Source organism: Podarcis raffonei, chromosome 6, assembly GCF_027172205.1.
Source record: "Podarcis raffonei isolate rPodRaf1 chromosome 6, rPodRaf1.pri, whole genome shotgun sequence".
NCBI lineage: Eukaryota > Metazoa > Chordata > Lepidosauria > Squamata > Lacertidae > Podarcis > Podarcis raffonei.
In genome coordinates this window covers 98,160,335-98,181,972 of record NC_070607.1, presented here as the reverse complement: position 1 = coordinate 98,181,972, position 21,638 = coordinate 98,160,335, and the positions used below count along the sequence as shown (strand labels likewise).

Genomic DNA, 21,638 nt, shown 5'->3' with positions numbered 1-21,638 from the left:
TTCCCTGCTAGCTGCACCAGGAACCCTAAAGTTCCTTCATGGACAGAGCCCAGCACCTCATAGTTAGGCAAAGCTATCAGACTGACAGGTCCAAGACGCTGCATGCATTTTTGGGGAGTCCCAAACACCCACCGGACCTCCACTCACCAGATGAGCTCCCGGTTGCCCTGCTGCAGCTTCCCGTTCTCATCCAAATACTGCTCTATGACCAAGTTGCCGTTGGTGTCGTGGGCAGAGTTGTAGTTCGTGACCACGCGCGTGGGGATCCCCAGGGACCTCAGCACTGGGAAGGGAGGGAGCAGAAGAGGAAGAGGTGAACGATTCGTGGAACGCGCCCAACAGACCTGCCAAACTCCCAAATGAGGGAGACACTCGCTCCTACAGCTGACTTTAAAAATCCACACAACTCCATGCAAGGCAATACTTGCATCTGCAATCATTCCGGTCCTACAGTGAAATATTAACAAGCAAAGAAGACAAAGGCGGAACTAGCTGCCTCGGTCCCAAAGGGAGGATACCCAAGCCCAGGTTTATTATTTTATTTTAATTATTTCTTAGATTTATATACAGCCCTTCGTCAGAAAATCTTAGGGCATTCACAAGATAAAAATACAAATAAATAGCTAAAGCCAAAGCCAAAGCAACAAAAAGCAACAAAACAATAGCTCCCCCCAACACATTCTATTATTATTAGTTTGCCTCTGGTGTGCCCTGGGAGGGGGCATTTGGCATGGTCCCCCATGGAGAGGGTGAGGAAACGGCCCCCTGCTACAGAGAACGGTGGAACAGGGGGCTGTCGCATATACCAGAACCCCCAACGCACTTAAAAAAGAGAGCTTGTGTGTTTTGACATGGAGGAGCCTGTCGGACTTGCGTTTGACCGAGCGACTCCTCCGGTCGAGTCCTCCGAAATCGCCTCCGATGTGATTAATGACCTGAGCCTCTGATAAGGCTCCAAGCACGTTTCCCCATTACGCAGAGTATCCAGCACAGGGAAGGACGAGAAATATGAGCTACATGCTAAGAGTTTTATTATTAAGCTACGCAGACAGAAAAGAAATACACCGTCTTTCTGTGAGAGCAGAGAGCAACCGAAAATAAAGGAACAGGAAACCAGTAAACATCACATCCATCTCCTGTCTTCCATGAGACTTCCAACAGTCTGGAATCCCAGGAATGTAAACAGAGTCCTGTGACTCCAAGGGCACTGCACAGAGGCAACACACAGAAACCAACAGAGCCATGGTATTCTCCAAATGCTGTTTGTGACAGGGGTGAGCCAAGGAGGCAGCCCCTTTCTGCTTCCTCACTGAGGACCCCTCACCTGTGCAGGCCACAGCGGCAAAGACCCAGCACTGCCCATACCGGACCGGCTGGCACCCATATTTCTGCCACCTCTGGAGGATGTCCACGCTCCCGTTCCAGGCCATGGGGCTTACGCCGTCGTCATACTGGTTGTCCCAGCGCCCAAACAGGATGCCTTGGTCATCGTTGCAGTTCACCTGCAGCCCAAGACACAACAAGAGCAGGAGGGTGTGGGCAGGTGGCTCAGGAGATGAAGGAACCATTTGCACAGATTGGGTGGGGTTTCCTGAGTCCAGGTGCAAAACAGCCTGGAGCCAAGGGATTCTATTTATCTGCCCAAAACCTGAGGCCCTCTTTGGAGGTCCCAGTCCGGGTGCCTCTACTGAATGAAATGCAGTGGGCACCCCAGTTATGGAATATCCTTCCCAGGGAGGCCTGCCTGACACCATTTTGAGGTCTTTCCCCCTGTTCATCTTCAAAACAACTTACAAAGCCATTTTTTAAAAACTGCATTTATTTGATGGTGCTGTGAGCTCTGCATTCATTGTCTTTACAGTTGTACCCTGGATCCCGAAATTTTTTACACATCACTTGGGAAGACACGCGAACTAATGCCAGTGTACTGGAAGAAGCAAAGATCACCAGTGTTGAAGCAACGATTCTTCAACATCAACTTTGTTGGACTGGTCATGTTGTGCGGATGCCTGATTATCGTCTTCCAAAGCAACTACTCTATTCCCAACTTAAAAATAGAAAGTGTAATGCTGGTGGTCAACAAAATATGTTTAAAGGCTGTCTCAATGCAAATCTAAAAAAATGTAGTATAAACACTGACAACTGGGAAACACTGGCCTGCGAGCGCTGTAATTGGAGAACAGCCTTTACCAAAGGTGTCCTGGGCTTTGAAGACACTCGAACTCAGGACCAAAGGGAGAAATGTGCTTAGAGGAAGGCACGCTTGGCAAATCCACACCGTGATCAACTCCCGCCTGGAAACCTCTGTCCCCACTGTGGAAGGACGTGTGGATCCAGAATTAGCCTCCACAGTCACTTACGGACTCATTGTTAAAACTGTGTTTATGGAAGACAATCTTACTTGGCTATGAGTGATCACCGAAGAAGACGACCCTGGATCCCGAAGGCCCTGGAACTTAGATGTTTTGGCTCCTGAACACTGCAAACCCAGAAGTGATTGTTCCGGTTTGCGAACGTTCTTTTGGAACCCAAACGTCCGACAGGCTTCCGTGGCTTCCGATTGGCTGCAAGAGCCTGCTGCAGCCAATCAGAAGCCACACTTTGGTTTCTGAACATTTTGGAAGCTGAATGGACTTCCAGAACAGATTCCGTTCGACTTCCAAGGTACGACTGTATTTCCTTTCGATGTTACGCTTTCATAATTGCATAATTTTTCTTATCCCTTGTATGCTGCCCAGAGAAGCTTGTCTTATGGGGAGTCGTGCAAAAGCCATAAAGAAATAAATAGCATTTTGGCATTGCAGGGGGCTGGACTAGATGGCCCTCATGGCCCCTTCCAATGCTAGGATTCTGAGATTTAAAAGGGCATGATGTTCGCACCCCAATTTTAAGGTTCAAAATCTGGGAGGCGAAGGACTCCTAAGCCCTGCTGACAAACTTGCATAATGAATAACCTGAAGTAAGATAAAGGCAGCAGCATCTCTGATACACGTTTCAGAATACAAATGTCCCCTAACGCATAATTCCGTGTTATCTTATTCTGCAACCAGCCCATGGGCAGGAGTTTGGGCCATCTCAGCTTCACAGGAAAGCCCCCGAGTGTGTGAGGAGGACTCGGCTCTCTGGGGCTGGCAGAAGACAACGCGAGCATCTCCTTAGGACTGGGCAGAAGCTGAGGAGGTCACCCACGTGGAGGGCCTGCCCTCTTGCTCCAAACTCACCATGGCGCTCACTACCCTGCTGATATAGACAGGGCTGTTGCGTCGGGAGCAGTCTTTGTCCTGGTTTCGGAGAAACTTGGGGTTGGTGTCCAACAGCTGGAGGCAGATGTCCAGAATTTCATCTTCAAACTAATTCAGAAGGAGAAGGAAGGCATAAGAAGAAGACATCATCATCATCATCATCATCATTACGGCAACTTACAAAAAGTGAAAGAGCACCAACAAACCCCACATACATGCATTAAACCAAGGCGGGTTACATTAAAACATCTCACCAACTCTAAAAGCGCATAGTTTAAAGCCAAAGGCCTGGTTAAAGAGGAATGATTTCCCTGGTGGTTGAAGATATATGATGATGGCACCAGGCAAGCCTCCCTGGGGAGAACATTCCACAAGCAGGGAGCCACCACTAAAAAGGCCCCGTTCTCATGTTGCCGCCCTCCGGGCCTCTTGTGAAATAGGCAAACAAAGAAGGGCTTCAGATGATGATCGCAGGGTCTGGGTTGGTGAATAGGAGGAGAGGCCATCGTGAGCTATATAAGGCTTTAAAGGTCAAAATTGGGCCCAAAAACTAATGGGTAGCCAGTGCTGTCAGACAGTACCAGGAAATGAAAAAGAAAACACCCAGGTTTTTCTTATTTCTCTGAGCTGCAATAAATCAGGAATAACTGGACAAGATGCTGGATCATGGAAGTCTGCACCCCTAACTCTCTCTCTCTAGATAGCCACAATCGGTATTACAGCTGTGCCATATGGAGAGAAGGGGGTTAAACCTTCCTGGCCACTACCAAAATCACCACCACCACTCCACATCTATTTGCTGTGGGGGGAAAGGACCCATCTTAGCCAAAGGATGCCTGCCATATGTCTTCCTGCCAGGTGCGGATGAAGAACACCACAAACAAAATACCATGGACCATTTGGAGAGATATAAAATATGGATTAGGAAAGAATATGCAGTTGAAAAGGTTGACTGTAGGACCCATGGAGTGGAGGGTGGGAAGGCTGGAGATTCAGAGAAATCTCTAAATATGTATATGTATTTTGTATTGTCATAATTCTACACTTGTAAAATCAGATAAAAATTATTTCAAAAAAAGGACACCACAAATGCCTCCCTGAATCCACCACAAGGTCCATCAAGTCAGCCATCGAAATCAGGGAAGGGGTGTGTTTTTCAGGCCCCAAGTGGACGGGGACAAACAAACCTCTCCAAACATGGGTGCCCACGTCAAAGACCTATATTAGCCGTTGAGTCCAAGAAAAACCTGAACACGTCTGAGTGCAATACATTTTTCTCCGCTTTGAGGAGAGTTTCCCTTTCTGGTAAGGCAGAGGGAAATAAGGAGGGAAGCTGAGCATGGTTACCAATTAATTAAATTCCAAAGCTGCGTGTTGCTGCACAGATCTCAGCAGCTCCACATGCCCATTGGGTTGGTAATCTGCCTTTTAAAAGCTCTCTTAACGCCTGTGATTATCAGGCTAATTGTCCCACTGAGTTCATAGCATTCTCTCTCTCTCTCTCTCTCTCTCTCTCTCTCTCTCTCACACACACACACACACACACACACACACACACACAGAGCTAGCTCCTTTTTCTTTGCCAAGACACCCTCCCTCAAGGAAGATGGTACCAGAGCTACAGACCAGAGTCCGAGGGAATTTAACCCTGGTTGCTTCCCTAACAACCGAGAATTCGGGGATACTCTATAGGTGGCAACATATCATTTAAACCCACAGCAAGGACTCTTGATGTTGGGGGGCTCCTGTGACAACTTATCCCCTGCACTAGGTGTAAATCAGAGCCGAGGCACAATGGAAACAAAAACTGTGTTTTTATTAAACTCTCAGAGCGGGATAAAGCGTGACCGGTTCAGCATTAAAGCCACAGTACTGGTTTTCTGTCTGAAATGCCAGTTCAGGTTTGAACACGAACTGTGCTTGCAATCCTCCACTACAGAACTGTTTATATAAAAACAATTTCTTCCTCGAATCATAGAAATGTAGAGTTGGAAGGGGTCCAAAGCGTCATCACCCTGCAATAACACAGGAGTAGCAGCTAAGGACCATCCACTTTTCCTTTTCCTGCTAAAGCACCTCTAGCCCTTTGCGGGATACTTTCCCTCCACCTGCGGGAATTGGACAGCTTTATCCTACCTGGATAAAGTAGTGATGTATGGAAGTGAGAGCTGGACCATAAAGAAGGCTGATCGCCGAAGAATGGATGCTTTTGAATTGTGGTGCTGGAGGAGACTCTTGAGAGTCCCATGGACTGCAAGAAGATCAAACCTCTCCATTCTGAAGGAAACCAGCCCTGAGTGCTCACTGGAAGGACAGATCCTGAAGCTGAGGCTCCAAGACTTTGGCCACCTCATGAGAAGAGAAGACTCCCTGGAAAAGACCCTGATGCTGGGAAAGATGGAGGGCACAAGGAGAAGGGGACGACAGAGGACGAGATGGTGGGACAGTGTTCTCGAAGCTACCAGCATGAGTTTGACCAAACTGCAGGAGGCAGCGGAAGACAGGAGGGCCTGGCGTGCTCTGGTCCATCGGATCACAAAGAGTCGGACACGACTAAACAACTAAACAACAACAACAACATCCTACCCGGCAAACCTGTAAGAACAGCTAGCTACTTCCATCGCCAGGCCCTGACTCCAGGTTAAATTCTCGCTTACCATCCTTATTCTGTCCTGATGGGCCAGAATCAGCTCCCCACCATGACTGGCTAAGGGTCTGCCGGATGATGACCCAACGATCATGTGTCAATTACCCCCCACCACCATTAATTGATCAGGCCGGGGGCTCATTGAAGACAGCATCCTCTTCTGACAGTGGCCAGCTAGATGCTCATTAGAAACCCCACAAGCAGGACCTGGGTTCAGGACCACTCTCCCCATATGCGATCCGCAGCAACTGGTACACTGCCAATTAGCTATTTCATTTTTATCACATTTATACGCCAACTTTCCAGCAAGGAGCACGAATTAGTGTGCATGGTGTGCAACAGCAACCTTGTGAGGTAGGCTATGCTGAGAGGCGCTAACTGACGCACGGTCAGCTTCATGGCTGGTAGGGATTTGAACCCGCATCTCCCACATCCTAGTCTAACCACTGCACCAGTTATAATGGCTAGGAAACACTGATAGACTTCTTCTATGTGTTTACCGGAGGCAAACCTTCCATTTGGCGCTCTATCCATGTGCACACACACAGGACTTCCACCTTGACCTGCAAACCCAGGGAATTTTTCTGCGATCCCTCGGGCAGGATGGAACCTGCAGGGCATCGGGGATGGTGCTGAGGAAGCTGATTCATGAGGAAGGTGCTCAACCCAGAAGCTTTTGCTCCAAGCCGCCTGGAATGTGCTGGAGGTTGAACCCACTTGCGAGGAAGAAGTTGAAAAGACCGGCCAGGTCTGACTAAGAGCTGGAAGGGAGTTTTTGCCTCTCAGTTTAGGATTTCCACCCACTGAGAGCTCAGTAGGGTTGGCCAGATGGAGTGAGTGGTAAAGGTAAAGGACCCCTGGATGGTTAGGTCCAGTCAAAGGCGACTCTGGGGTTGCGGCGCTCATCTCGCTTTCAGGCCAAGGGAGCCAGGATTTGTCCACAGACAGATTTCCGGGTCATGTGGCCAGCAGGGCTAAACCACTTCTGGTGCAATGGGACACCGTGATGGAAACCAGAGCACACGGAAACACCATTTACCTTCCCGCCACAGTGGTGCCTATTTATCTACTTGCACTGGTGTGCTTTCGAACAGCTAGGTTGGCAGGAGCAGGGACAAAGCAATGGGAGGTCACCCCGTCACGGGGATTTGAACCCCTGACCTTCCGATCAGCAAGCTAAGATGGGGAAGCGGGATGGCAAGGCCCATCATTGCTGTGACGTGGGAACAAAAAGAAAGCTAATGCTATTCTAGGCTCCATTGACAGAAGTCAAGCATCCAGCTGAAGGATGTTTTAGCTGTGATTCCATTTAACCTCTGCTTAAAAACCTCCAGGGAAGTAGAGTTCACGCCCAAGGGAAACTGTTCCATTGGAGGGTATGGAGTTATGTGAGTCAAGGAGATAAGTAACTATACAACCTTTGGAAGACATCTGAAGGCATAGGGAAGTTTTTAAATGTTTTGTTATGTTAATATATACAGTGGTACCTTGGTTCTCAAACTTAATCTGTTCCAGGGGTCCGTTTGCTTCCCAAAACAGATCGAAAACCAAGGCACGGCTTCCGATTGGCTGCAGGAGGATGTTTTGGCTTCTGAAAAACGTTTGCAAACCGGAACACTTACTTCTGGGTTTGCAGCATTTGGGAGCAAATTTGTTTGGCAACTAAACCGTTCAGGAACCAAGGTTCCACTGTATATTGAAAGTCGCCCAGAGTGGCTGGGGCAACCTAGCCCAGTTGCTGGAAACTGGCAGGAGTGGAGAGTGGGCAGGGTATTATTATTATTATTATTATTATTATTATTATTATTAAATAGGTAAAGGTAAAGGTACCCCTGCCCGTACGGGCCAGTCTTGCCAGACTCTAGGGTTGTGCGCTTATCTCACCCTAGAGGCCGGGAGCCAGCGCTGTCCGCAGACACTTCCGGGTCACGTGGCCAGCGTGAAAAGCTGCATCTGGCGAGCCAGCGCAGCACACGGAACGCCGTTTACCTTCCCGCTGGTAAGCGGTCCCTATTTATCTACTTGCACCCGGGGATGCTTTCGAACTGCTAGGTTGGCAGGTGCTGGGACCGAACGACGGGAGCGCACCCCGCCGCGGGGATTCGAACCGCCGACCATGCGATCGGCAAGTCCTAGGCGCTGAGGTTTTACCCACAGTGCCACCCGCGTCCCTATTATTATTAAATAGGATGCCCCTATTTCATTTTGAATTCTGGTGCTGGAGGAGACTCTTGAGAGTCCCATGGACTGCAAGAAGATCCAACCTCTCCATTCTGAAGGAAATCAGCCCTGAGTGCTCACTGGAAGGACAGATCCTGAAGCTGAGGCTCCAATACTTTGGCCACCTCATGAGAAGACAAGACTCCCTGGAAAAGACCCTGATGCTGGGAAAGATGGAAGGCACAAGGAGAAGGGGACGACAGAGGACGAGATGGTGGGACAGTGTTCTCGAAGCTACCAGCATGAGTTTGACCAAACTGCGGGAGGCAGTGGAAGACAGGAGTGCCTGGCGTGCTCTGGTCCATGGGGTCACAAAGAGGCGGACACGACTAAACAACTCAACAACAACCATTTTCATTGGAGAAATGTTGGAAGATATTCAACAGCTCTTTCCACCCAGCATTCTGTTCTCACCGTGGCCAACCAGTTCAAATGCCCCTATTGGGAAACCCACAGGCAGGATTCGAACACAGGACCCATCTCCACTCCTGCAGTTTCCAGCAACTGGGATTCAGAAGCACCTCTGCTTCTGACTGTGGAGGCAGAGTAGAGCCCTCCTGGCTAGGAGCCCCGTGGAGAAAATCCTTCAGTGGGGTCCCATTTCTCAAAGCCACAATGACCAGGAATTTGGCAGAGCCTGATGTGCATTTTATTCACGGCTGCAGAGCCTACGGAGGGCAAGTGAGTCTGGCACCGAGAGTGGCAGCGGACGCCACTTTGAAGGACTTTCTCAGGCATCGGAGAGAGCAACGACTGGCTGCCTCGGCTGGAGGCGTCAGCAGCGGTTTTTATCTCGCAGTCCAGGAAGAGGAGTTGGGCAGGCTGACAGCCAGCCAGGATGCCTCTGGCCTGTTTGTGCAGCAGAGATTAGATGCTCGCTGAAGCCTCAGATAAGAACGGAGAACTCCAGGGAGCAGCTTTCCCCCTGTTCTGGCCCCATAGAAAGGCGAAAGGAGGGGAGGGGGCAGCTGTGAGCCAAAGCGCAGTTTGGCTCAATGAACAGTCCCAATCTGAAGCCCTCCAGAATTAGGCAAATTCCTGCAGAAGAAGACCAGGAGAGTTATGGTCTGCCTTCGCAGTCGGAGTCAGCAATGCGCATGAATACCAGGTGCTGGAAGCCACAAGAGTTGTTCTGGTGCTTGATCTTTGCTTGTGGGTTTCCTATTGGGCATCTGGGGCAGAGGGAGCCATGTTCAGCACCTGCCCTTGCCTTGCTCTGTAAAATTTTTTGTGTGGCTATGGGGCCACCATACCCAAAAGGAGACTTTTGGATCAAGCCTGACAGCCATTGAATTGCCCAGCACACTGCTGATTCCCCAGGCAGATCTCGCCCCAATGCTGTGGTGTTTTCCTCCCTTTCTTGTCCTTGGCTGTCATCCGGATCAGTGTTAGACTATCTGATTTCTCCTCATGTGCAGGCTTGCTGTATATGGATTTGATCTGTTTTTATTCGCTTTAAATATCTGCATTTGCTTCCTGTTTGTACTGGAGAGCTCCAGGAATGCTGGACTGGGTGATGTGATGATGAACGTTTTGTACAGTGCAAAGTGTGTTATCTTTGGCTCCATTTCACAAACGGAGGAACTGAGGCTGTGGGGTACAGCTTTGCCCAAGGTGACATGTCCCTGTGATGATCATCAGGACTCTGAGATCTTGGCTTAACTTGCCATCCTATCCTCTAAAATAGCCTTTGCCAACGTGGTGCTCTCTAGCCAGCACTGATGGGAGTTGTAGCGTAAAACATCTGGAAGGCATTAGATTGGCTCTAAAAGTGCCTGCAACATGGTTGTTTCTGGCTGAGGACCTTCTGTTCTCTCCTTATCATGTGCTTGAATCTGGAGATGGATGGTGTCCTGCATTGTTGCCTCAGGGCTGGAGAATAGGACTTGCCCAAGACATTTTGCTGCCTGAGGCAAAGGACAAGATATTCCCTCTCTCCTTATCCCATGGTCAAAGCCCACCAGATTGCCAGCTGCATCTTATTTCAACGCTGTCAAGTGGGCAGCATCCTTTGCTACGTCCAAGAGATGCTGGCTAGGTTAGAGCTGGCCGTGCGAAATATGCTCAAATACCTCCCTGTTCCTGCCCACTCTGCAGCAACTGCCACCTGAGCCAGCTGCTTAATGGTACAGCCAGACTATCTAGATCAGTGGTTCTCAACCTGCGGGTCCCCAGATGTTATTGGACCACAACTCCCATCACCCCTGAGCTCTGGCCTTGCTAGCTACGGTGATGGGAGTTGTAGTTCAACAACATCTGGGGACCCGCAGGTTGAGAACCACTGATCTAGATCATGTGTAGGCAAACTAAGGCCTGGGGGCCGGATCCGGTCCAATAGCCTTCTAAATCTGGCCTGCGGACGGTCCGGGAATCAGTGTATTTTTACATGAGTAGAATGTGCGCTTTTATTTAAAATGCGTCTCTGGGTTATTTGTGGGGCACAGGAATTCGTTCATTTTTTTTCTTTTTCAAAATATAGTCTGGCCCCCCACAAGGTCTGAGGGACAATGGACCGGACCCCTGCTGAAAAAGTTTGCTGACCCCTGATCTAGATAGCCACCAGCTTCCCCTCAGCTGTGCAGCTCTGTTGCTAGACGGCCCTGCCTCCCACAGTCCAAACCAAACATTTGGGGACACCATCTCCAGACTCGCACATACCCAAGGCATGCCCATCTTTTATGACTCTGCATGCACAGAATTTCATGTGGGTCATGTTGCTCCTGCGAACAGATACAAAATCTGGACTCCAGTGTGCAATGCTATGCAAGCTATGCAGAGTTTTCCCTGACCCTGACTGGGTTCAATGATCTATAGCCCCCCCCCCTCTCTCTCTTGGTTCCTGCAAGTTCTGGAGTCAGCATTTTCACATCCAGAAATGTGTGGGATTGTTTCATTGGCCCTGAAAGGTCCTCAGTATGTATGTTTCAGCTTGTTGGGTTTTACCCATTTGAGATGAATTTCTGTGATAATAATAATAATATTATAATAATTTATTATTTATACCCCGCCCATCTGGCTGGGCTTCCCCAGCCACTCTGGGCTGCTTCCAACAAAATATTAAAATACTGTAATGCATCAAACATTAAAAGTTTCCCTAAACAGGGCTGCCTTCAGATGTCTTCTAAAAGTCTGGTAGTCGTTGTTCTCTTTGACATCTGATGGGAGGGCGTTCCACAGGGCGGGCGCCACTACCGAGAAGGCCCTCTGCCTAGTTCCCTGTAACTTGGCTTCTTGCAGGGAGGGAACTGCCAGAAGGCCCTCGGAGCTGGAACTCAGTGTCTGGGCTGAATTATGGGGGTGGGGATGCTCCTACAGGTATACAGGACCGTGATATTTAAAAGACCATTGGCATCAGATAAAATGAAGTCCTTCTTCATTGTGTTAAACTATGGAACTCCCTGCCACAGGAGGCAGTCATGGCCACCAACCTAGGTGGCTTTAAAAGAGGATTAGAAAAATTCATGGAGAAGGAGGAGACAACCGATGGCTCCTAGCCAGGATGGCTCTGCTCTGCCTCCACGGTCGAAGGAAGCAATGCTTCTGAATACCAGTTGCTGGAAGTTGCAGGAGTGGAGAGGAATCTCGTGCCTGGGTCCGGCTGGCAGGTTTCCCACAGGCATCAAAATGATCAAATAACAGCATATAACTCGGAGTGTTCTGTTTAAACTGCCTGAACATAAGAAGAGCTTTGCTGCTGGATCAGGCCATTTGGTCAAACACTCTGTTCTCCCAGCAGACAACAAAATGCCCACAGGATATCCGCTATCAAGACCGGGGTGCAATAATTCTGTCCGTCTGCAATTCCCACACTGGACGCTGGAGGTAGAACATTGTGACTTATAGCCAAATAACTTGGAGTTCTTGTTATTAAATATACCAAGAAAAAAGCGCACCAAGAACTCAGGCCAATGTAAGTTTCAGTAGTGGAAGTGGTCCCTACTCGCAAATCAATAGTCAATTGTAACAAAAACTAATCGATTCAAAAGTATGTATTCTGACAAGGATTACAAACTCAAACAGAGATTACAAACTCAAACAGGGATTACAAACTCAAACTCCTAAGGATATGTATAACACAATAATTTGTTACAGTCTTAAAGATAAGAGTTTATGAGTAGAGATAAGTTCATGTTAGTCCATAGTCAGATTTGACGTGAAGATCTTAGTTTCAATCATTGAGCAGAAGTCAGAAATGGATCAGAAACCAGGACAGGGCCCTGTTTCGACGTATTCATCTTCATCAGCTGGAATCATTGTTACAATTTACTATTGATTTGCAAGTAGGGACCACTCCCACTTTTGAAACTTATATTGGCCAGAGTTCTTGGTTTGCTTTTTTTCTTGGTATATTTATAGCCAAAGACAGCTACATCCACCATGAATTTATCTAATCCCCACTTAAACCCTTCAGAGTTGGCAGCCATCACTGGAACTTGCGGCGGTTTGACCGGGTGCTTTGCAAAGAAGCACATTCTCTCATCTGCCCTGACTCTCCAAAAGGAAACAAAATCATTCTGGCAGATCCATTTCCACGCTCTCCTCTCTAAACCTTTGTAAGGGTTACGTTTTTAAAAACTCACCCCATATGCTTTTAAATCTACTGTCATCCACCCAAAGCTTTTGGAAACTTCGGGTTCTGGGGGGAATTGGATTATTTCTGTGCAAGTGGACAGCATGACAGGAGCCGAAGTAATCTCTGAGTGGGTGCAAAGACAGATGGATGAATGATGGAAGCACTTCTGGCATAGGGCATCAGAGACGGAGCCCTTTGGGCAGAAGACAGAGCTGTTTTGAAACCCATTGCCTGAAGAGCTGCAGAGTGTTGTGAAAATGTTTTGATCCACTTCAGTCTCCTCTGTGACCTTGTTTTCTAAAGCTTGCTGAGGAATTTCAGCCTTTTGCGCACGCTCTCTCTCTCTCTCCATCCAAGGGGGTATATGCCAGAAACTCCTCATATTGCCTCTCTTCTATTTTGTGGAACATTCTCTAAGAGGACGATAGACAGGCAAGTTCTCTGCACAGGTATCTGATGGTGTGGTGCCATTTACACTCCTGGAGTGCCTGTTTTCAACCAAGTGCAGAGGGGCTTGGACTAATGGATCCTTTGGGCCCCTCTTCCTGCTCCCCACGTGCTTCGCAAAAGGGCAGCAGAGGGCAAGGAAGCAACTCACCTGGCCAAAGTTCCATGGGATCGAGTAGATGTAATCCTTGGATCCCTGGTAGATCTGGCCATGCTGGGTCAACACGTATTCCACACGCTGCTCTTCGCTCTCCAGGAAGACAGAGTCCGCTGTGGGGAAAAGATGCCGTCAGAAGAGGAAGGCGGAAAAGGCCTCGGAGGAGAGGGATGGGGGAGAGGCCGTGTGGTGTAGTGGTTAGAGCGTTAGTCTAGGACCGGGGTGACCTGGGTTCGAATCCCCACTCGGCCATGAACGTTCATGGTGTCTGTCCTTGGAGGCCAGTCACTGCCTCGCAGCTTAAACCTACCTCACAGGGCTGTTGTGGGGATTAATGAGGACTAGAATGTGGTCTAAACCACAGAGCCTAGGGCTTGCCGATCAGAAGGTCGGCGGTTCAAATCCCCGTGACAGGGTAAGCTCCCATTGCTCGGTCCCTGCTCCTGCCAACCTAGCAGTTTGAAAGCACATCAAAGTGCAAGTAGATCAATAGGTACCGCTCCAGCAGGAAGGTAAAAGGAGTTTCCGTGCGCTGCTCTGGTTCGCCAGAAGCGGCTTAGTCATGCTGGCCCCATGACCCGGAAGCTGTACGCCGGCTCCCTCGGCCAAGAAAGCGAGATGAGCGCCGCAACCCCAGAATCGGTCATGACTGGACCTAATGGTCAGGGGTCCCTTTACCTTTACCTGTAATGTTTATAGCTCAATTTTTCCTCCCAGGTAAAAGGTAAAGGTAAAGGACCCCTGGATGGTAAAGTCCAGTCAAAGGTAACTATGCGGTTGCGGTGCTCATCTCACTTTCAGGCCAAGGGAACCAGCATTTGTCCACAGAAAGCTTGTGGTCATGTGGCCAGCAGGACTAAACTGCTTCTGGTGCAATGGGACACCGACAGAAACCAGAGCACACGGAAACACCGTTTACCTTCCCGCCACAGTTTATCTACTTGCACAGGCATGCTTTTTAACTGCTAGGTTGGTAGGAGCTGGGACAGAGCAACGGGAGCTCACCCCGTCGCGGGGATTCGAACTGCTGAACTTCTTTTTGGCAAGCCCAAGAGGCGCAGTGGTTTAGACCACAGCGCCACCCACATACGTGATTCTAGCCTTCTTTTAACCCCTACAACAATCTTGTGAGGTAGGTTAGAGTGAGAAGCAAGCACTGGCCCAAGGTCACCCAAGTGGCTGGGTGGGAGATTTGGTCCTAGGCAAACACTCTAACCACTGCATTGCACTGTCTCTGGGAAAGCCGAGAAACTGAGAAAACAGATCCCTTCTGATGTCACCAAGGACAGTGGGATGACCTGGGAGCAGAGCCCCAGCAACATGGCAAAGAATCTTGGAGCAAACATTGCAGATTGCTCCAGCTGCTCCTTCAAGTAAAGGGAATCTAAATTCAGGTAGGTACCCGTGTTGGTCTGACGCAGTCGAAATAAATAAAAAAATTGTCCAGTAGCACCTTAGAGACCAAGTAAGTTTGTTCTGGATATAAGCTTTTCTGTGCATGCACACTTCTTCGGATACCTTCAGATATGCACACAAAAGCTTATACCCAGAACACTTAGTTGGAATCTAAAATAATCCTCCATTTTGCTCTGCTTCCTCTGGTGTCTGTTCCACTTTAGCATCCAAACCCTGTGGGCGCATTTCAACCTTTGAACACTGACACAGACAAAGGTGTTAAGATAATGCTCATCATCAGCATCATATGGGATACTGAAAAGACGTGACACGACAGAAATGCAAAGCGTTGCCAGCAGTGCTGCCGCCCAGGTCAGGATGTGCAAGACTGCAATAATAAGGGGAGGAACTGTAACGCTTTCAGCGGAGTTTGCTGGGGAATGTGGTCTCCCTGCACTAGAAACACAAAGCCTTGTGTGGGGGAGGAGGCAGTGGGGGAGCAGGAGATGCTGCCCACCCGTGTAGACAATACTGAGGTAGATAGACCAATGGTCTAACTCTCTCCAAGCCAGCTCTCCTTCCAAACGGGTCTGCCTTCTCCTTCTAACTGTCCCAGGCTTCTGCAGCCCTGCGGCCTGAGATCCCTTTAAACTCGAGTCCCTACAGACCGGAACTGGGAACCTTCTGCACACAGAGCACACGCTCTAATACCACTCGGTCCATGGCTAGAAGGTTGGAGCTTCAATCCCCAATTCCAGGCAGGACTGCAAAAGACCCTTGTCCATTGCTGGTCACTGCAACCTAGTCTTTGCCAACCTCGTGTCCTTCTCCAGATGTTTGGGGTGGCAGCATCAGCGCAACGGTGCTGGCCAAGGTTAAAGGGAGCTGTAGTCTAAAACATCTGGAGGGCAGGCTCCTTCAGCACTTGCCAAGGCTTGCAATCACCTACCTGGGCACCAAGGGTTGAAGAGCAGGACAAATTCACCCAGGCTGAAGCTGGAGCCCTGATGGTCAGTGGCAGCGTCCATGGTCAGGCGGTAACGGCCGATGCGGGCGTCAGGAGGGGAGGAGATGGACAGAGTAAGAGAGGTCCCCTCCTGGCATTCCACGGCTGAGCTCCAGACAGCCTCTCCCAGAGAGCAGGAAAGGGGAAAGAGAGATCTGGTCCCCGATGTCTCGATGGGGCAGGGCCCTGCAGGAGGAGGAAGCAAAACAGGCTGGTGGTCAGAGCTCTCTGCGCATGAACTAGGGATACGGTGCAGAACGCAGCAGCCAAACAGCAAAAGCCGCTTTGCAGTGGAACGGACGCTCCTTCCTTGGGCGATTTTAAGCAGAGGTTCGATGGCCATCTGTCAGGGATGCTTGAGCTGAGATTCCTGCATTGCAGGGGGCTGGACTAATAATAATAAATAATAATAATAAATTTTATTTATACCCCGCCCTCCCCAGCCAAGACCGGGCTCAGGGCATCTAACACCCGATATAAAAACAAACTGATTGAAATACAATTTAAAAACAAAATTAAAATACAACATTAAAACGTTAAAATATTAAAATATTAAAATGCAGCCTCATTTCAATGGAAACTCAAATCAAAAACTTTTTTGGGGATGAAAACGTCAAGTCTTCACCAAGGCTAACTTTCCAGACTGGTCCTAAATGAGCCAGAAAAAAGTCCCCAAATAGGAGTTCCATCACAGGAGGGGAAAGGAAAAAAGAAGAGGGGGAGGGAATCAAATTGATTCTAGATGACTCCTGGGGGTCCCTTTCAAATCGACCATCCTACAGTTCTCTGATTTTGTGAAAGAGATTCCAATTAAACACCGGAAACAACTTTCTGATGGAAAGAGCTGCTCAGCTGTGAAACGGACGACCTTAGCCACTCCCAGTTTAAAAGCCATCAGCCATCAGACCCAAAGCAAGCAGAACCTCTCCCACATGGTACATTTATAGCAGTTTTATGCCACTTTTAACAGATAGGGTCCCCCCCAAAGAATCATGGAAACTGTAGTTTGCCAAGGGGTTGGACTAGATGACTCTTGAAGGTCCCTGTCCAAGTCGACCATTCTACAGTTCTATGATTTTGTGAAAGGAGATTCCAACTAAACCCCGGAAACTACTTTCTGATGGTAAGATGGTAGTTTGCCAAAGGTGGTGGGAGTTATTTGGAGACTCCGATCCACCTCACGGAACTATAGTTCCCACGTTTCCCTGGAAAGAGGGCTTGGACCAGTTGAAGCCTGTGGGGTCGAAGAGCCCCAGAGAAAAGAGCCCTGCTGGCTTCACAGGTGGGAGGAAAAAGCCAAATTCAGGGGCCAATGGAGTAATATCCGCCCTCCCTTCCCCACAGGTGGGCGGGGTTTGCGGCACCGAGCGGGGCTCACCTGGGCGGGTGCCACCCACCTGCTTGAGCTGGCCTTTGACTCACCCTCTGCCAGGGAGGACAATGGATGGCCGGCAGGGGGTGGGCTGAAGGCCAAAAGAAAAGAGGCTGACCCTTTGGCTCAAGCCTCTTTTGCTGTTCTTCCTTCCAGGATCAATCCCTCTCGCATTAATTATGCAGTGAGTAAAATTAACAGGGCCATGCGCAACACCATGCAGCAAATTGGTGGGTTCTCTATCCCACATCCCACCATCACAGCAGATAGAGTTGACCTATTCCGGGGGGACGGGGTGCACCTGACCCCACTGGGTAATGACTTCTGGCTCTATGACTTGCAACAAGACCTTGGGGACTGTATAGGTTGCAGGGTCCTTGGTTGTGGGACTTGGCAAGGTAGCCTTTAGTCTAACATCAAGTTGGGGGGGATGCATTCATGCTCCCTCCCCATGTGGCAGTGCTTGCAGGGCCCCTTAAAGGGCAAACCGGGAGTCCCTGGCCCTAGAGCGGCAGCATGTAGGTCAAACTCCCCAGGCGAGGTCAGTGGAAGGACATGCTGTGTAAGTTTGCGCTTTGCAGTGCCCTCTCGCTGGGCCTCAACTGCCTGCATATCCTCAGCCAAACGGGCTGAGAGGGTTACCTGCCAAGGCCTGTGCCAAGTTGCCCACTTCTGAAGTGCAATAAAGTTGTGGCCAATTTGAACCCATACTCTGGTCTCTTGTCTCACCATTTGGGATAATGGGGAAGGCACCATAGACAGGGTTTAGCGCGTGTGCCCGCAAAAGGCAAAACCTTGACAGACAGCACTGTGTCTCAAGAGCAGGAGAAGTGCAGATGGGCTGCGAGGTTTGTTCCTTTGAAGAGTCTTTATTGGAGAGCGTTTATTTCCAGCATTTTTTCCAGGGTGTGGCTGCTTGGGAAGGAGAAGGTTTTCCTGATGACTGATGAGGATACCTGAGCTGCGTCTCCTGAGGGTCAGAGGATCACACCCCCAGTCACCAAGGTTGCAAGCTGTTCCACCGCTAAGAGACAACAGGATCGTGGGCTGATGCAGGACTGGACGAGGCCAGCAAAGGAGAGGCGTCCTTGGCGGAGCAGATTTATCAAAGCTATGCTTTGTGCACCAGCCCTGTCCCTCGTAATTCCGTGTCAATAAATAGACTCCTGAACCAATGCACACATTTCGGGTGGCCTCACCCTGCCGGCGGTTTTGCTCCGGCAATCCCACAAGCCCATAAATCTGAGCAAGGGAGCATGTTGCCATGTAAGGTGATTCCCTCGCCATCGCTTCCTCCCCAGCACAAGTTAACAAGGTGAAATTCAGACAAGGGTTACAACCTCCAGACAGACACCTTTCATGCAACGTGGGAGCCCTGTGTCCCATAACCGGCAGCGTCCATGTTTTCAAGGCAGCGAGGCATTTATTATCCCACGCGATTTATAAAAGGTATAAGCCGCTGGGATTGCAACCCCCCCACACACACACCTCACATTAGTTTGCAAAAAGTTAAAAGATGGCTAAGAAAAATGGACAGTAATTTGAGGCATGCAAAAAGTTAAAAGAACAATTGACTAAGAGCAGATTAAAACTTGCACTAACTTCCTAAACATCTGGATAGGCTTATCTAAGCAAGCATGTTTTCAGCAGATGCTGGAAAGCGGACAGTGAAGGTACCTGACAGATGTCAAGAGGGGCTGCCTCACTAAAATATCAGTTCCTTGCAAATGTGGAACGGGACTCCCTGGTCCTGAATGGGGTCACTGTGCCCCTGAAGGACCAGGTGCGCAGCCTGGGAGTCATTCTGGACTCACAGCTGTCCATGGAGCGCAAATTAATTCTGTGTCCAGGGCAGCTGTTTACCAGCTCCATCTGGTACACAGGCTAAGACCCTACCTGCCCGCGGACTGTCTTGCCAGAGTGGTGCATGCTCTGGTTATCTCCCGCTTGGACTACTGCAATGCACTCTACGTGGGGCTACCTTTGAAGGTGACCTGGAAACTGCAATTAATCCAGAATGCGGCAGCTAGACTGGTGACTGGGGGCGGCCGCCGAGACCACATAAAACCGGTCCTGAGAGATCTGCATTGGCTCCCAGTATGTTTCTGAGCACAATTCAAAGTGTTGGTGCTGACCTTTAAAGCCCTAAACGGCCTTGGTTCTGTATACCTGAAGGAGCGTCTCCACCCCCATCGTTCTGCCCGGACACTGAGGTCCAGTGCCGAGGGCCTTCTGGTGGCTCCCTCACTGCGAGAAGCAAAGCTATAGGGAACCAGGCAGAGGGCCTTCTCGGTGGTGGCGCCCGCCCTGTGGAACGCCCTCCCACCAGATGTCAAAGAGAAGAACAACGACCAGACTTTTAGAAGACATCTCAAGGCAGCCTTGTTTAGGGAAGCTTTTAATGTTAAGGTTTTGTATTTTAATATTCTGTTGGAAGCCGCCCAGAGGGGCTGGGGAAACTCAGCCAGATGGGCGGGGTATAAACAATAAATTATTATTACTATTATTATTATTATTACTATTATTATTATTAGGTCAGCTGAAACAGTTTGAAGAGGTCAGATGGGTGCATATGGGGAAGGGTAAACTGGTCCCAAATTGCGAAGGGATTTATATGGGATAGGACCTTCCAAAGTCAAAGGTTAATACTTACAAGGGCTGCAACGTTTTAAGAAAGAATCTTGTGACAATCCTATACCTTGTGCCCAAGGCGGTTGCATAAGTTGGCACAGTTATGGCAGTTAATTATAGCCTTTTTGTGTTGCTAGAGCAACTGATCAGTCGGTTTGTTCTGTTTTGCTGCTGCCTGACTCCGAGTTAGTGAGAGTCTGTTGGAGTTTTAGCCTCAGTGATAAATCTCTGCAGTGCATTACTAACCTAAGAAAGACCTGCCTGCCTTGTACATACGCATTTAATCTAACAAGTGCAAGGACACCGTGAGGAAAAGTAGTTATTTAATCTTTAAAAGTGTGTCTTTCGTATTTTTTGTGAGGGGAAAGGGAACAAACAAAAGGGTTAAACTGCCCGGTCTCTAGCTTTCACATAAGCTCTGAAATTAAATACAATTGCTAAATAAACTAACCTTTATTAACTTTCAGAAATTATCACACGAAATGTGATGTTTTTCAGAGCTGAAATCCTAGTTTCCACAATTTATATGTGAACAGTAACTTCTTGAACTTGACTTGGGAGCAAAATCAGCAACCGGTGCAGATCCCTGAGCAAAGGCGTTATATGCTGATGGGGGCTAATAATAATAATAATAATAATAATAATAATAATACTCCACCCTCTATACCCCTCCCCTGTCAGCAACCGTGCTGCAGCATTCTGCGTGCCATGATTGTGCTGTGGTTGAGACAAGCCCTTGGGGGTGACCCAGACCTTCTGGACTATGTACTGGAAAGCCTGCACTGGCTGCCCTTAAATAGCCAGGTTGTTTTGAGGGATGGCTGTAAACTTCCACTGGCCAGTGGTCAGAAGGCAAGATGCCCCGAAGACAGGGCTCCCTTTTGCTTCTGTCCAGGCGCAACCCACAAGCGACAGGGAGCCTTGCAAAAAGAGGCTCTGCCCTCTTCTGAGGCTCCACCCGAGACGGAGAGGGAGAGACTTCGGCAAGGGGTGAACTGCAGACTCATGCTTCACGCCTGCCCTCCCCGCCCGTCTGCCCACGATGATTCACAGCTTTCACAGAGTGCCAGGGCTGGTCACAGACTTCCGCTCCTGACTGTCCGCTAAACTCAGAATCTGAGAACTGCAGGGTTGAAGGGAGGGACCCTCAAGGGACATCTAGTCCAACCCCCTGCAATGCAGGAATTTTGGGCAGTTTGTGCCACAGAAGGGCCTTGGAGCAGAGGCACTCGTAGGGGTGGCCCTGGCATTTCCTGATGGGTCCCAGGTCTTCTGTTCCTACCTCCTGACACCCCTTTGCTCAGGTGCCACTCAGGTGCTACAGCTCCCATCAGCTCCAGCCAGCGTGAGCCCTTGTCCAAAAGATCTTGAGGGCACCAGGTTGGCAAAGGCTGGGCCACAGGGCCAGATTTGGGTCAAAGAGGGCCAGATATGATGACGTGAACATGCATGAGGGCCGACCAAAGCTGCTGAAGTTGTTGAGCTTTTTTTAGAACTTTACCCCTAAGTTGTTGGGCTTTTTAAAGGATTTGACCCCAAAGTTGTTTATTTAGGATTTTACCCCAGGACCAGATTATATCAACTGCCGGGCTCCCCAAATGGACTTTGGACAGCTGCCCCCTGGTTCAAATGTCCCCTCTAGCTCCAGGCATCCTGCGAGCTGAGGGACATTGTAGCTTCATATGAAAGATCATAGAATGGCAGAATTGGAAGGGGCACCCAAAGGTCCTCTAGACCCACCCACCGCAAAGCAGGAATGGCAGCCAGGGAATCCCTGACAGCTGGCCACCCAACCTCTGCTTAAACACCTCCCAGGAAGGAGAGTCCACCACCTTATGAGGTCAGTGGATCATAGAACGGCAGGGGGGTTGGGAGGGACCCTGAGGGTCATCTAGTCCAACCCCCGTGCATTGCAGGACTCCCAGTTCAAGAATCCCCAACAGATGGA

At 49.4% G+C, this 21,638-nt stretch overlaps 1 protein-coding gene across 2 annotated transcripts in view; it reads right to left on the bottom strand.

Annotated features, from left to right (window-relative positions):
- TGM2 (transglutaminase 2) overlaps nucleotides 1–21,638 on the bottom strand; it is a 55,194-nt gene that overhangs the window by 15,117 nt on the left and 18,439 nt on the right. For both annotated transcript variants that reach the window (XM_053394743.1, XM_053394744.1), the window contains 5 exons: nucleotides 15,631–15,873; nucleotides 13,281–13,399; nucleotides 3,222–3,350; nucleotides 1,325–1,502; nucleotides 148–283 (listed from right to left, as the gene is read on the bottom strand). In XM_053394743.1, the coding sequence (XP_053250718.1) occupies nucleotides 148–283; nucleotides 1,325–1,502; nucleotides 3,222–3,350; nucleotides 13,281–13,399; nucleotides 15,631–15,873 (805 nt within the window). The remainder of the gene's footprint in view (nucleotides 1–147; nucleotides 284–1,324; nucleotides 1,503–3,221; nucleotides 3,351–13,280; nucleotides 13,400–15,630; nucleotides 15,874–21,638) is intronic.